This window comes from Anolis sagrei, chromosome 2 (assembly GCF_037176765.1).
Source record: "Anolis sagrei isolate rAnoSag1 chromosome 2, rAnoSag1.mat, whole genome shotgun sequence".
In the NCBI taxonomy this organism is placed as follows: domain Eukaryota; kingdom Metazoa; phylum Chordata; class Lepidosauria; order Squamata; family Dactyloidae; genus Anolis; species Anolis sagrei.
The window spans coordinates 272448529-272464871 of record NC_090022.1 but is presented as its reverse complement, the minus strand read 5'-3'; the positions used below and the strand labels follow the sequence as shown (position 1 = coordinate 272464871).

The 16343-nt window shown below is 38.5% G+C and overlaps 1 protein-coding gene across 1 annotated transcript in view; it reads right to left on the bottom strand.

The window, feature by feature from the left end:
* The window catches only part of SLC38A9 (solute carrier family 38 member 9), a 67189-nt gene that overhangs the window by 46472 nt on the left and 4374 nt on the right, over positions 1-16343 (bottom strand). Inside the window, exons 3-9 of the mRNA XM_060761496.2 lie at positions 14394-14541; positions 8768-8900; positions 6989-7110; positions 6793-6856; positions 6585-6678; positions 3694-3864; positions 685-744 (exon numbers count right to left, since the gene is read on the bottom strand). Of these exons, the coding sequence (XP_060617479.2) occupies positions 685-744; positions 3694-3864; positions 6585-6678; positions 6793-6856; positions 6989-7110; positions 8768-8900; positions 14394-14497 (748 nt within the window). The 5' untranslated portion in view covers positions 14498-14541. The remainder of the gene's footprint in view (positions 1-684; positions 745-3693; positions 3865-6584; positions 6679-6792; positions 6857-6988; positions 7111-8767; positions 8901-14393; positions 14542-16343) is intronic.

Sequence of the window (16343 nt, the reverse complement as noted above, 5' to 3'; positions counted from 1 at the left end):
GTGAATGGTGTTACACAAAATTATACAAACATTCAAAACATTTTCCCCTTAATAACACATGTTTATATCATTTCTCCTCTTTCTCCCTCCCTCCCCAGGAACAGTTTACAAATTTTGCTCTACTGATTACGGCTGACTGTTCGATCATGAGGATAATCTTATTTAATCCCTTATATTTGTCTCTCCCCTTTATTCTGTAAATTAAGCCTTTCCATTTTGCCTCCCATGGCTTTCCGATTTGGTCCATCCTATAGTAACTTTTCCTTTCACTAATGTAGTTCTGGAGGAGGTAGTCCAGTAAATATGTATACCATATTTTTGTGTCCCATTTCTTTTGATCCTGGAATTCCCAAATCTGAATTATTCCAAAACCCAGAATTGTCCACATAGGTGGATAAGACTGTGACCCCTTTGTTTCCTGATGGTTCAATGTATACAAATTTTGTTTCGTGAATAAAATAATTAAATATATTGTGTAAAATTACCTTGAGGTTATTTGTATATTGCATATATAAAACAAAAATGAATGTCACCTTTAGACTTGGGTTCTCATGGTGTATGTATATGCAAATATTGTAATGATATTTCAAAATCTGAAATAAATCCAAAATTGAAAATACTTCTGGTCCCAAGTACATTGTACAGTGTGAGAACATTTGGATGATGAAAAACCAGAATGCTTACCTCGATTGCTCCCATTTGTTCCAGGAACAATATCTGTTATGTTAATATCATGAACATAATCTGAAAGAAACGACAAAAATGTATTAGGAACACCAGATCCTGGCAGCTCACCTCTCCAAAAGTACCTTTTGAAACAATTCTTTGCTTTTTAAGTTAGGTATATTGGCCACTTTTCTCCCAATACATGATCCAAGGCTAACAACATATATTGAGGGTGACACGTAGAAGCCGCTACCTGATGTCAGGTTTTATGCTGCCTTTACTATACACAATATTTCTTCATTTATGCCTATCTAGTTAGCTATCTAAAAACCATATTCTGGAGTAACTGCATTTTTCCAAGAATCTTTAAAGGAAGTTGAGGAATGGCCCATTAAAGAAGCCTATCATGGAAGTTGCCAGACTATAGATAAATGAGGTTAGACTGTGTTTTAAAATACTTCATTTTCAACCAAAATTTAAACAGAGATGGTTTTGTCTCAGTTATCAGTGCAACTGTTGTGACTACAAGCAGCTATTGCTTTCTCTTTGTTGAAATATTTGTGTCTTCCAAAACCAGGGAAGGAAAGATCAGCTAGTAGCAAACTAGCCTTAATGGGTTGTAAGCTTAAAATAATAAACATTTAACACTCTGTCTTTTTATTTTGCATTTATTATACTTTGGATACATGGCCATGTCAATTTGGGAGTGCTGCTCCTTCCAGAGAAACAATAGAAAGAATAACCTCAAAGTTTTGTTCTACACAACAGCCCAAATCTGGAACATGTTCAGCATTGACTATTCCCAACTTGCCATGCTTTAGTTTGCTGGGCTCCCACTCCTATCATGGAGCTCGGTCCAGCTTATCCACAAGACACAGGACTGAGTTTGCCATAGTTCATTAACACTCTAGAACAGTGGTTCTCAACTTGTGGGTCCCCACAGGTTGCGAACCACTGGTCTAAAGAGAAGACCAAATGCTTATTTGATTACAGGAATTATGCTGTTCTTTCCCTCTAATGTGCACTGCATTGCCATCTGCTGGAGAAATACCGCAAACTAACAAAACTCTCAACCTTCTCAACCTCTGAGGATGCTTGCCATAGATGCAGGCGAAACGTCAGGAGAAATGCCTCTAGAACATGGCTCTATAGCCCGAAAAAACCCACAAGAACATAGTAACAAAACTCTCTCATTACTGCAATAAGGGAGCAACATGGGCCACTTAAGAGGTATTTAAAGCTCATTGCACCTATTTGGAGTTGTTGTAACCCAGTTGAGCATTTATCCCAAGTAAATATTTCCAGCATTAGGGCAAAAACTACCCTCGCACCAGATTATTTAGATCAATGTAATAGTTTATCAAAATGTCATGACCATGATGAAATGTAAACATTCCTTTAATAATTAATTATATTATTATTTGATTAACAGACTTCTCAGTGCTGAGTATGTGTTTTATAGGAGTCCTCCTACTAAGCAGAAAATGTGTTACCGGTTTATTCATATGTTTGTGTATTGCTACCCTTCAGTTATACATCCTAGACAGAATATAAAAGGAATAAAACAAATGAAGTAAGTTAACAAACCAAAGACTCAAAAGTGTAAAAGCAAGATAAAATAATAAATAGAATTAAAAATGCATCTGGAAAAAGCTTTACTTTATTTATTTACAGTATTTATATACCGCCTTTCTCACCCCTGGGGGGACTCAAAGCGGTTACTTGGTGCAGAATGGACAAAGGATATGCACTGAATATGTCTGAGTATTACATTCCTCAGCAGGGCTTAACAGGACAACTTTCTTTCCATCTCTTCAGAGGAAAGAGGCAATTATAGGAGGCATTCCATTGATGTTGGGCAGGTACTGCCTATTAGGGTTGTGCTTTCAGGGCAAACCTTGCCCCGTTTCATGTCCCAGCTTTTGTTGGGGGCCCCAATCCGTTTTTTGGGAGTATTCCAAAATCAGTAGATATTTGTTTTCAGTTTGGGGTCCAAAAATCGGACCTTGGGGGGGGGGACCCCCCCCCCCACTGGCTCCCCTTCCCAGCATGCACTTCCGTTCTTCTTATCTGGCACCTGCTATTTCTACTCTAGAATAAGAGGCGCTCAGCTGTAGACACTGCCTGTATGCCATACCACACACGCACTCTCTTTGGAAAGAGAGTGGGTGTGTGGCATGGTGTGCAGGCAGGCCTGGAAAGCACATGGGCCTGCCAGTGCCTGCAGTCAAGCACCTCTTACTCTAGAGTAAGTGGCGCTCAGCTATAGGCATGCAGCGGGCCTGCCCGCATGCCCCACCACACACATATTCTCTTTCCAAAGCCAGGAAGCAAGTTCAGCTGCAGACGAAAGTAGGCTTTCATGTCGAGGAGATTTTTGTGTGAGGAGGAGACTTCCCATTTCGTGTTCCCGAAGAAATGGAAGACACAAAAGAAATGGTAGAAAAGGCAGGAATGAATTCTGCGCACAACTCTACTGGCTAATCCTAAACCTTAAAGCGTTTTAAAGTTTAACATTTTTCAATGCCTTAATTTGGGACTAGAAATGGAATAGGCTGCTGAAAAGTTGTTATAGGATCAGTTCACCCAGTCCTAGTAAGTAATCTATGAGCGGCATTCTGAATTAACTGCAGTTTTCAATTAGTCTTCAAAAGCCATTCCAGTTGTCAGAGAATGGAGAACTGATAGCCCAAAGATCCATAATTAAATAATGTTTTCAGTTTAACGCCAAGAAAATACTGCTTCCTTTACATTCGGCATTTTGCTTCTTTCAAAATCAGCAAGGGAAGGATCAGTTATTATCAAACTGCTATTGAAACCTTAGGGTTAGCCAAGGTTTTCCCTCAAAGAGGAACTGAAACTAAACTCTGAAGCTGTGGAAACTCTCAAGCTAAATACATCTCACGTGAACAATATAAATAAGGTAAACAGCAGGCAGTTTTGCTCTGGAGAGTATAATGGATGAGCAGTGAAATGATTTCTAACAGAAGCATTCATGAGATGAGGTAAGAAAAAAAATGCACTTACTATAAATAAACTTTCCCGTGTTGAAAAGGAAATTGGACATGAGCACCCAGTAAACCACCATGGCTCCAATAAGAGACACCAGTGAAAATAAAAGACTAGACCATTGTCCAAAAGATCCAAAATAATACTTGCAAACATCTGGGAATTCCCAAGTTGAGGTATCTATTGAGGCTGAAAACACAAAAGTTTTAGGGACATTCATAAGATAAAGGTTAATACCAAGGCACATTAATCTAATCCTTTGCTAGTTGCAGTGAGCATTAGGTCTTCTAAAGTCAGATCAGCATTAAACATTAAGATTAAAGAAAGACTAATAAAATTGATTCCCTATATACCAACAATAGAGTAAAAGCTGTGGGGTATTAAAGGAATAACTACGGATTTTCCATAAATTAAAGTAATAAATAGTTCAAGTAACTTCCATGAACATAGTGGTGATGTCTATGTAGAGCTTAAATTTGAATTCTATATAATTTAGTCCTATTTCCTTCAGCAAGATTTAAAACTAACCCTCACCTAGACACAATATTTTAATGTTTCAAAATCATGTTTAATTGCAGCAGTCTCCCAGAACTAGATCTACAAGACAGACATTGGGACATAAAGACTTGTAACAATTTTCACAATTTATTTATTTACTTCATATATTTCTATCCCACAAGGGGGACTCAGTGCAGCCTCACATGAGCATCAGAGGATGCTAACAACATAAATACCATAAAAACTACAACTTACAATAAAATAAATTTAAAACATTGTACATCATCAATAAAATTTAATAAATTAATAGATTAACGTGCCAGTAAAACCAAGCCGAGCCAGGCGAATCCATGTCGCAAAAATCCAAATTTCCTTTTCCTACTGCCGCTGGCCTCTAATCGAACGCCTGGCCCCAGTTGTTTTCTAAAGGACAGGAGGGAGGTGGCCAACCTGATATCCTTAGGGAGAGAGTTCAACAGACGGGGTGCCACTGCCAAGGCCCTGTCTCTCGTCCCCACCAACCGCGTTTGCGAGAGTGTTGGGATCGAGAGCAGGGCCTCTCCTGATGATCTTAAGCTTTGTGATGGTTCATAGCAGGAGATAAGTTTGGACAGTTAATCTGGGACAGAACCTGAATTTAGAGACCTATATTTTTGCTGTTCCAAATCCATTCTAAACCATGATATAGAGATTTAGCTAAAACGCTACTTTATTTTTATTTTTTTCAGTGCAGGGAACATTAGTTTTAAATGTGTGATTGCAGCTACACACATATACTCGAGTATAAGCCAACCCAAATATAAGACAAGGCACCTAATTTTACCACAAAAAACTGGGAAAACAGATTGACTCAAGTATAACCTGAGGGTGGGAAATGTAGCAACTACCGGTGAATTTCAAAATAAGAACAAAAATACCAATAAAATTACATTATTTGAGGGATCAGTAGGTTTAATTTTTTAAATATTTCATAAAACTAATTTAAGATAAGACTGTCCAACTCTGATTATAACATTATTCTAATTATATTAGATTGTCCCCCTCCTTCCTGACTTTCCAAAAAAGGGTAAAAACTTTGCTCTTTGAGCAAGCTTTTGAGAATGCAGCGGAATAGATAACATGGAACTATGAACTGATGAACATGGAATGGCTAAACGACGTTACTGGATACACTTTTAAGAAGATGACACCGATGATTAGATGTTTTAATGGTTTTATATATGTTTTTATATTATGTTTTTAATTGCAATTTTATGGATGTGTGGCATCAAATTGTGCCAACCCGTAACCTGCCTTGAGTCGCCATAAGGCTGAGAAAGGCGGGCTATAAATATCGTAAATAAATAAATAATAAATAACCTTCTTCAATGTAAATATGCTTACATATCCTACCAATAATAAGAGCAAAATAAATAAATAAATAAATAAATAATAATAGAGTAAAATAATGGGAATATAATAATTAACATTAATAGAGTGAAATAATAAATGTAATAATAAAAATAGAGCAAAATAATAAATGCAATAATAATAATAAATAGAGTAAATAATAACTGTAATAAAATAAGAGAATAAAATAATGTAAATGTAATAATAATAAATAGTTTAAATAGTAAATGTAATAAAAATAATAATAACAGAGTAAAATAATAAACATCTTATAAAACTCTACTTATACTCAAGGATATATGGTAACTTCCAAAACTGGGTGGCAAGACCCACAAAAACCTTGAAAACAAGCACGTGTTCTAAATAATTTTTATTAGCACGCACTCGTATTATGTGGGGCAGCTTGCTGACAAATTGTGGTCTATATTGGGTTCTGAGAATTAGCTCACAGAACCACCAAAATTGCCTGCCTTGACATATTACTTAATGCCTCCTTTATTTTGGACATTACTCAATGACGTTTATAGCAAAATGTTCACTGTTTGCTTTTGGAACAAGGAGATATTACACACAGTATGTGTTGAACGATAGTAGATTTTGAGCTGATCAGGCTACTAATAAAATTCCAGGTGCACTTTCAAACAAGTGCTGTTTCAAACAATTTCTTAATTTGATGGGTTTCAACAAGAATGCAACAATCAGGGACAGGCAGCTTAGTGCAACCAATGTAATTTTGCATAATATTCCCAAAATTAAAAATGGGATGCCTTCTTCAGTTTTGTACTTTGAGGGACAAAACCTGTGCCATATTTTAATGTAAAAATACCACTCAACATGAAGCTAACCTTTTTGGCTGGATTTTCTTTTTAGTTCACAAAAACACCAAATCAAGCAGACCGGAGTGCATGCAATTTGACTAGCCTTGCTTTGGAACATGCTTTTGCATTTTTAAGTGTACACAAACATACAAATAGAGAATTTTATATAGCAGAACTCCATGTTTAACTGGAACACATACTCACGTATCATTGTCCTTGATTTCACAACTCTGTAGCAGCAGTAAAGCGTCAATATGCCCATTAGCAGAATAATAATGATTCCAGTGGTAAACCCTGCCTGTTTTAAAAAATGAAATTTTAAAATCAAATATTTAAGCAAATTCTGATGTTGATTTATCATGCAAATATGTTTTGCTCCTCACACACACACACATACACACAATTGCCATACCTGCTTTATTCCCCAGGGAATACTTAATATAGATGTACCCATCATGGTATTCCAGATCATAAATCTGAGGGGGAAACAACACATGGAAATACTATTAATTGAAGGCGCTTTTTAAAAAGTTACATTCAGTATCATGAATTTACAAAAGAGAAATTCTAAAATAATGTCAGCCATGTAAGATATTTCTTTCACATACATTGTTATAAGGCTGGAGTTTTTGCCAGAGCCATCAGCACAGCTGTCTACTTTGAAAGCCGTTCCCAATGGACTATATACATAGATTTCTTCTGCAGCAGGAAGGACATGATCAGGAGCCACCTAACAAGAGATGAAAACAGAAAGTGTTTCTCTCTGAAAGGGCACAGCAGTGCAGTATTTACTCATAAAACTAAACATGTGATGATTGGTCTTGTTCACTCAGTGGAGGCAGAAATATACTATGAAGGTGGATATTTAGTATGAATCACTTTTTTATTGCAAAGCTAATGCCAGACACTGAAGATAGGTTTACAGCCCTGATTAATTCCTTCTTCAAGTACTGTCTTTCCCAATAGTTATCTATACAGCTGGGTTGCTGTGAGTTTTCTGGGCTGTATGGCCATGTTCCAGAAGCATTCTCTCCTGACGTTTCGCCCATATCTATGCCAGGTATCCTCAGAGGTTGAGGGGTCTGTTGGAAACTAGGCAAGTGAGGTTTATATATCTGTCGAATAATGTCCAGGGTGGAAGAAGGAACTCTCGTCTGCTTGAGACAAGTGTGAATGTTGCACATGGCCACCTTGATTAGCATTTAATGGCTTTGCAGCTTCAAAGCCTGGCTGGTTGCTGCCTGGGGGAATTCTTTGTTGGGAGGTTTTAGCTGGCCCTGATTGAATCTTGTCTAGAATTCTCCTGCTCTTTATTTACTGCCCTGATTTTAGAGTTTTTAAATTCTGGTGGCCAGATTTTGTTCATTTTCATGGCTTCCTCCTTTCTGTTGAAATTGTCCACATGCTTGTGGATTTCGATGGTTTCCATATATAAGTCAAAGGCTGTTTTTAGGGTCAACATTCTGGATTTTGATATGGTCTATGGATGAGTCAAGGATCATTCCACAGAGAGGGGAAAATACCAATGCTTCTTTTAGGTTTCTCCAGGACTGCACTCTTGTCATTTACTACTCTACTCAGAAAATGGGATGGTCCTTTTTGATAAGAGCTTAGATACAGCATTCACACTGACCTGTGAACAAATTGACCCGTTTTTGGGTGTTGATTTTTTTTTTACTAGAATTTCCAGATTAACTTTTTTCAACCTGGGGATTGGGACCCCTGGGGGGGTGAGGGGGGTGTCAGAGAGGTCATTAAAAACCATCAGAAAACATATTTTTTTCTATTGTTTATGGGAGTTCTATGTGGGAAGTTTGGCCCAATTCTGGGCCAACAGGCTGATAAGAATTGTGGGAGTTGAAGTCCTAAACACCTAAAGGGCCGAAATTTGACCATGCTTGGTATACAGAGTATCCATAATTTCAGAAACTTTGATTCTCCAGAATGTTGGGTGTTACAAATGCTTGTAATAATCTAATTTTAAAGTACTAAACAAATCCTGCATGGGTTTATAGCCGCAGCACCTATTTCAGAATCCACAACAATAAGACAATGGCAATCTTATGCCCATCCATTTGGTTACCAATGCAATCTAATGCTGACCATCTCCAAGATGCTTTGAAGAGCTGGGAGCATGTTAACTTTGAAAAGAAAGTTCTCCAAATTCTTTTCACTTGCTTACTAGAACTTAATACACATCAACCAATTATTTTCTTTTCTTTGCATTTTTATTGTCTGCAGAACAAAGAGCATTCAGCCAGATGATAGGGAAGACCTTACAACTTTATTCCAAAATTGTTCAGGCAAAACATTGCTATCACAGAAGAAGCCTGGCAAAGGCAGACAGCAGGGAGATTGGCTCATAGTAATACATCTTTTTTTCTCACCAGTGCTCTGTCTGAAGGTGAAGAAAGCCTACTGTAGTAGTGTATCCGTTTATTCATTGCCGAAGCTTCTGCTGTGACCCTCTGCATATCATCATTCACATTAACAATATTTGTAGGTTCTATGTGAAACGGCCTAAAAGAGCAACAAGAAGTCAATATATGTTGATCTTGTAACAAATAGCTGTTTCTGAAAGGAATCTATTGGTAAACTATTTGCATTTTATAATGACAAATATGGTATGAAGTTAAATAGGTTGACTCTCCCTTATCTGGAAATCCAAATTACTCCAAACCCCAAAATATGTATTGACAGCTGCCCATTTCCACCACTGGAGAAAGGGGATTAGTTGTATGCCCAGTTCCTCAATGAGCTCCGATATACTCTGCTTATACAAGGTTCCTATTTAAAGCAGACACCACAGACATTTGATGTACTTGCCTTCTGCTGGCCTGTGTGCAGCAAGGTGGATGCTGTGGAAACAACTGCACAGAGCAGTGGTTCTCAATCTGTGGGTCCCCAGATGTTTTGGCCTTCAACTCCCAGAAATCCTAACAGCTGGTAAACTGGCTGGGATTTCTGGGAGTTGTAGGCCAAAACACCTGGGGACCCACAGGTTGAGAACCACTGGCATAGAGTAACCTCACTGGTTGCTGCCTGTATCCAGCCCAAAGGGAATGAAAAATACTTATGGGCAGGGGAGATTTCCCCTTCACCAAAACAGTGGAAAGTGTGCTGAAATCCCTTGGGGGAAAACTCAAAAAGATACTGGACATGCAACTACCCCCCTCCCCACTTATTTCATGCACTATGTATATGCAAATACAGGTATTCAAACAACTAAAAACAAATCCAAAAAGCTTCTGGTCCCAAACATTTTGGATAAAAAAAGACTTAATCTGGGTACGGCTGAGCAATACAAGGCTTTCCCTGCTCAGTTTTAGCAAACACAATATCTTGTCTTTTTTCTTCTAACAGCAATGCTTTTGGTCTCATATGCTGACCTCTCCAATGCACCTTGACGAGCGGCCACCTGATAGCAACATCCTTCAAGGCTCAAGGAAACTGATAAAAAGTTTTTTCGGGAAAGGCAACTTGTTTACTTCATTTATTCTGATCATATGGTACATGAGTCATTCAGTGAAGAAACTGAGGTCAAATAGCAGGGAAATGTATATGTCAAAAGTAAGAACAGAGGAAGAGGCTTGGTGAACCTGACCAAAGGCCTATCTTTCAACATCCTAGTTCCCACAACAGCCAAGGAATTGTGGAGCTCTGAAGATCCCACAAACAACGGCCCTCTCCTGTTGTTGCTTCCTCTAGCGCAGCATTTTCCAACCCTTTTTTGACCAGGAACCACTTGACCAGGGACCACTCTCCAACATTAGTACCAAAACGGTTACCAATCTGTTTTTTGGTCAATTTTAGATTCGGTTTGGTTATTTGGTGTGCTGATTCAGAAAATTGTATTGGATAGATCACATCAGCTCTAATTTCTGATACAGAACATATGCCATCCAGTAGTCACCATCTGCTCGTCCACAAAAAAACATACTTAATAAGCCTCGGCACTATAAGAGGGTTTCGCATTACCCTCTTACACCATTGCTCTCGTTGCAACGGTCTAGTAACGGTGAGGCTGCAGACCATATTTTAGTTCTTGTGAACCACTACTGGTCCACAGACTACAGGTTGGGAACCACTGCTCTAGCTGTCGGCATTCATACTGCCCTAAACTCAGAAGCTCCGTGTATCCGTAATGATTAATTCTCCATGACTCAGTCTAACATGGTAAACAATGATTTTAGGGTCAGGTGATTTGAGTAGCAACTTCCATTAGCTTTTGGCTGTATATATAGGGATGAGGAATGTTATCAGTGGCAATCCCACTTCATTTGGAGAGCCACATGTTGCCCAAACAAATCTAATACCCAAAAAACCCTCACTGACAAGCTGGAATGTGTCCAAAGAAGGATGACTAAAATGATCAAGGGTTTGGAGGACAAGCCCTATGAGGAGTGGCTTAAAGAGCTGGGCATGTTTAACATGCAGAAGAGAAGGCTGAGAGTAGACATGATAGGCATATATAAATATGTACAGGGAAATCACAGAGAGGAGGGAGCAAGCTTGTTTTCTGCTGCCCTAGAGACTGGGATGCGGGAACAATGGCTTCAAGCTACAGGAAAGGAGATTCCACCTGAACATGAGGAAGAATTTCCTAACTGTGGGAGCTGTTTAGCAGTGGAACTCTGTTCTGGAGTGTGGAGGAAGCTCCTTCTTTGGAGGCTTTTAAACAGAGGCTGGATGACCATCTGTCAGGGGAGCTTTGAATACAATTTTCCTGCTTCTTGGCAAGGGGTTGAACTGGATGGCCCACGAGATCTCTTCCAAATCTATGATTCTGTAATTCATTTGTCAAATTTGGAGGCACGTTTTCTGCAATCACTGTATCAAATTGCTTTTCTTTGAAGGAGACATCATACAAATTTCCTGACCAAATATTTCCAGAATGTATTGAGCTTAAAAAAAAACCACAACAACTTGGATACATCCTGAACTTCCTTTCTCTTTTACAATAATTCCAGATCCTTTTGCTTTAAAATAAAACCCCAACAGACCACAGTTAAATGTTTATAAAGTTAAATGTTTATAAAGAGCTTTAGAATTTGTTTAGGAAAATATTTCCATGCTAAAAATATCAAAACAATTCAAACAAAGCATGCCAATTAAACAAAGTAAAACAAATGTTTAAACAATACAAACAAAGCATTTTAGCGCAGAACATAAAGTTTACCTTCTATATGTCTTTAAGGTAGAAGTGGGGAACATGTGGACTTTTAGATGGTTTTTCTGGCCTATAATTATTCCCTTTAGTTTCAAAGAGCACAGTCAGTGGTAAGAGATGAATGGAGATGCAGTCCAAAAAGATCTGAAGGTTTACAAGTGCCCATTTGCTTTAGAGTGTTTTTTTTTTAAACTCTGCTCCTCCAGGTGTTTTGGACTTCAGCTCCCAGAAATCCCAGTCTGCTTTCCAGCTGTTTGAAGTCCAAAACATCTGAAAGAGCAGAGTTTTGCTTATCCAATTAAAATATATTTTATTCAGCTGCATTTGTGTGATGCAAGGCTAGAAAGTTATTTTTGTTCTTTACAATATGTTATGTCTACTTGATCTTTATGAAACAAATTGCATTTGATTGGGCAGAACAAGTGGAAAGGCCCTGAGAAGCTATGGCTTTCTTTGGGCCTGGGAACACAGATTTACAGTTAAGCATCTCTCCAGCTATTTGAATACAGTAAAGCTGTCTTACAGAAACACATGTGATACGCTCAAGATGCCTTTGTTTAAGGAAGGGAAGAGATAAATGCTAACATAGATTAAATACAATGGCACAAACGTTATCTTGAGAGCCTTCCAAGACAAGAGGCAACTGTCTAATCCAAGGACTTCCTGTTAGTTGACTGACCTCAAACTTTTTAATATGTGGCAATTTTTTCCTTAAGCATATACTGTACAACATTTCAACATACACTCAAGGACACTAACTAGCTCGTAGTTTTCCTAGGAACTTTGCAAGGTCACAACCTCATTAAGGATTGCTCCTCAATAGTCTCATTTTTCTAATCTATCCCAATCTGTTTTGCTGTGTTGTAGAGTCAATTCAACTGTGCAGGTACATAACATAATCAATAAACAACTGTTCTGAGCATGGGAATTTTATTTTAGGATGACTACAACTCCCAAATGAGTATACTGGCCCAGAAAATCTGGAATCAATAGGTACTTAAAGTAACTTTTCCAATCTCTGGGGGCCCTTCCGCACAGCCATATAACCCAGAATATAAAGACAAAAAATCCCACAATATCTGCTTTGAACTGGCTTATCCAAGTCCACATTGCCATATATTCCAGTTCATAGCAGATAATGTGGGATTTTATCAAACTGTGTGGAAAGGGCCTGGAAGTGTAATCAAAGCCTTCCCCTGAGAGAATCATTTTACACAATATCATTCACTCCTAGTTGCTACAGTCAATCACTTACAAACACATACAGTTATGCTCAGTCTACATACACAGTCCTACTCAGGATTTCAATCTTATAATATTTTCCCCACTATATAAACAAGAACTCTCTTTGCTCGTACAGCACTGAATCTTCGTAGTAGCACTTACAGAGAATAAGGGTTATTTTATCAGCACTCAAAATTATCCATAGTAACTTTTAAAAAGAGAGGTTTAGGGATAGGACAGTTAATGCCAGGTACTGTACATGGCTAAGTTTCTGTGGGATCACTACCATGTGTATGTTAAGAATAAAAGACTCACCCTAGTTAATTACAATCCACAGCCTGAGTAATTGGTGTAATTAAGGTCAACAAGTTTTGGGCCACTCCCAAAGGGGTATAACTCAATGGTTCTTAACCTGTGGGTCCTCAGATGTTTTGGCCTTCAACTCCCAGAAATCCTAACAGCTGGTAAACTGGCTAGGATTTCTGGGAGTTGTAGGCCAAAACACCTGGGGACCCACAGGTTGAACCACAGGTATAAATGGAAAGAGTTTGTTGTATGGATTGTTTTGTGTTTTCTGGGCTGTATGGTCACGTTCCAGAATCCTCTGAGAATGCCTGCCATAGATGCAAGCGAAATGTCAGGAGAGAATGCTTCTGGAACATGACCATACAGCCTTGAAAGCACAAAACCCAGTGATTCCGGCCATGAAAGTCTTCGACAATAAATAGTTTGTTGTATGTTTGCCTCTCAGCTTACTTGGCATAAGTTCCTGGCTTGCAGCCCATTTGACACTGGCAAGTTTGTCTTCCATACTTGTCTCCATGAACAAGAATGAAGATTGAGAGAAGACATATTTTTTAATAGGAAGCATTGCATGAATTAAATGCAAGGACCATACGTGAGTTTGATACTCCAGAGGAATTGTGACTGTATTATTACTAGAAAATTTGTGTTGAAGTTGCGATCTTTTTTTAATGAACTCTGCTGCACAAAACTAAAATTTAAGTTTTGCATTTCTTCTACTTGTGTTGCTCTTTTTTGAATATACAACGGACTACTCTTCTGCTGGTCTGCATGCATTATCCAACCATAACACTGTAGACTATATTTCACAGGAAGGAATTTACTAAAGAATTAATGTGGTCACCATCAGTCAACAAGCTACTCGAAGACACATATATACACACACAGGAAGCTGTTGACTTTTCCATACTTTGGACTACAATTCCCAAAAGTTCTTATTACTGACCATGCTAGCTATGGCTTAGGAAGCTGGGATCTAAATCATCTGAAAGGACAATGTTTCCTGATTGCTAGTTTGTGGCAAATAACACTGCTGGGAAACCACAGATTTCTAATTTCAATTCAGACCTGGGATTACATCAGAATGTGGTTGAGTACCATTCTAGATTTTACTACTCATGCTATAATATGAGTAATATTGTGACTATCCTTCTATATCACCATTTTTCACCCATTAGAGGCAAGATCCTGTGAAATGAAAGGATGAACGGAAAGAAAACTACAATAATACAAAACTAATCCTAAAACCTGACTAAAGCTTACACTCGAAATATACACGTCCATATATTTCCAGGTTCATTGACAGTTTTCCTCACCTTTTGCACTTCAAGTCCTCTGGGTTAAACTGAATGTTCAGGACTCCAACGTCATTTTCATCACCTCCAACAGGGATGATAAGAGGTTTAATATCTTCCTCCATATCGAAAGGATACTTTTTTATCTATGGTGGCAAGTTCTTTTAACCTTTAAAGTAAAATAGTGAAATTGTTGTGAGCTACTGTGATTCCATTTCATATATCTTGTATTTCCTGGCAAAGTCAAATACTGAATAACAGGAAATGAGGGTTGTGAGAAAGGATGCATTTCCTCAGTTTTATTTTAAAACTAGCTTGGGTACCCGACTTACATGAGTTATTTGAATAAATCAATTTTTAATGGTATAAAATGCATAAGGTTGTGCATTCAGTCCACAGGAAGACCTCACTGATGTCATCCAGGCTTGGCCAATCATGCCAAGCCAGGTCCAGCTGGGGGCAGAGGGAATTTTGAACCTGAAAAGTCTATAGAAGTACATGTTTTACTGTGCTGTGTAACTAAGCTTAGTTTGAGGGCGGATTATCGCAGGCCGGCATCACTTTCAGCTGAAATTAAATAAATACCTTGGTGGCATTTGCTTCAATTTTGCGAGATTTATTCTGGAATATTCGTTTCTCTTTCTCACCAGGTTTAACCCACAATGGTTTGGACCTCACCATCCACTGCTCAATAACACAAGTTGAACTACAACTTCCATCATGTTGAGTCAGTCACCCAAGCCCTTCCAGTATGTTCAGCTACTGATCAATTCCTGTTTGCTGTGTGCCATCGGAAAGGGTTATGGGGGAGGCAGTGGGAGGGATCATGCAAATTCCATACCAATGGAGAAAGTAAGAAATACTGAGAAGTTTGTGGTGGAGGAAACACAAAATCTGGGATGAAATTGACCCCTTACGAAAGCCTTCACTAAGTGGTGGGCAGCGTTTGTTTAGGACATTGGCAGGGCTCTTAGACATGTTCATGGCACTCACCATAACCTGCAATGTTAGTGGAGTGAGGGCCAATGGTGTCTCCTGAAAATGTGAGATATAGCTGTTTGTGGAGGCAGGAGCTTGTCTGTGTAAGTGGACATCCTTACCCCCCCCCCTACACACACTTCACACTTTCACTTTTATCATGTGTATAGATAATTGCATAATTGGATTTTACAAAGTTTTTTTTTTAAGTACTAGCCGTCCCCTGCCACGCATTGCTGTGGCCCACATGGGGGTTCTGTGTGGGAGGTTTGGCCCAATTCTATCGTTGGTGGGGTTCAGAATGCTCTGTGATTGTAGGTGAACTATAAATTCCAGCAACTACAACTCCCAAATGTCAAGATTCTATTTTCCCCAAACTCTACCAGTGTTCACATTTGGGCATATTGAGTATTTGTGTAGAGTTTGGTCCAGATCCATCCTTGTTTGAGTCCAGAGTGATCTCTGGATGTAAGTGAACTACAACTCCAAAACCGCACCAAACGTTTCCAGTATTTTCTGTTGGTCATGGGAGAACTGTGTGCCAAGTTTGGTTCAATTCCATCGTTGGTGGGGTTCAGAATGCTCTTTGATTGTAGGTGAACTATAAATCCCAGCAACTACAACTCCCAAATGACAAAATCAAAAAATTTTGAGTGAAGGACATACATTGGGTTGTTAGGTGTAAGCTGTCCAAATTTGGTGTCAATTGTCCCACTGGTTTTTGAGTTCTGTTAATCCCACAAATTAACATTACATTTTTATTTATATAGCTACAAGAAGGATTACAAAATACTAACCTGGAGACATTGCCACTAATGCTATAAACACCAACATTAAAAAATGGGCCATAGCTAACTGAGCAAGAAGCAACAAGGTAGTGATATTAGTTTTTTCTTCTTCTAATTCCTACCTGAAGTTTTTGTTTTAATCATTCTCTTCTCTTTGCCTTGAAGCAGCCAAACAATATGGTTAAAAACAACAGGCTGCAACATG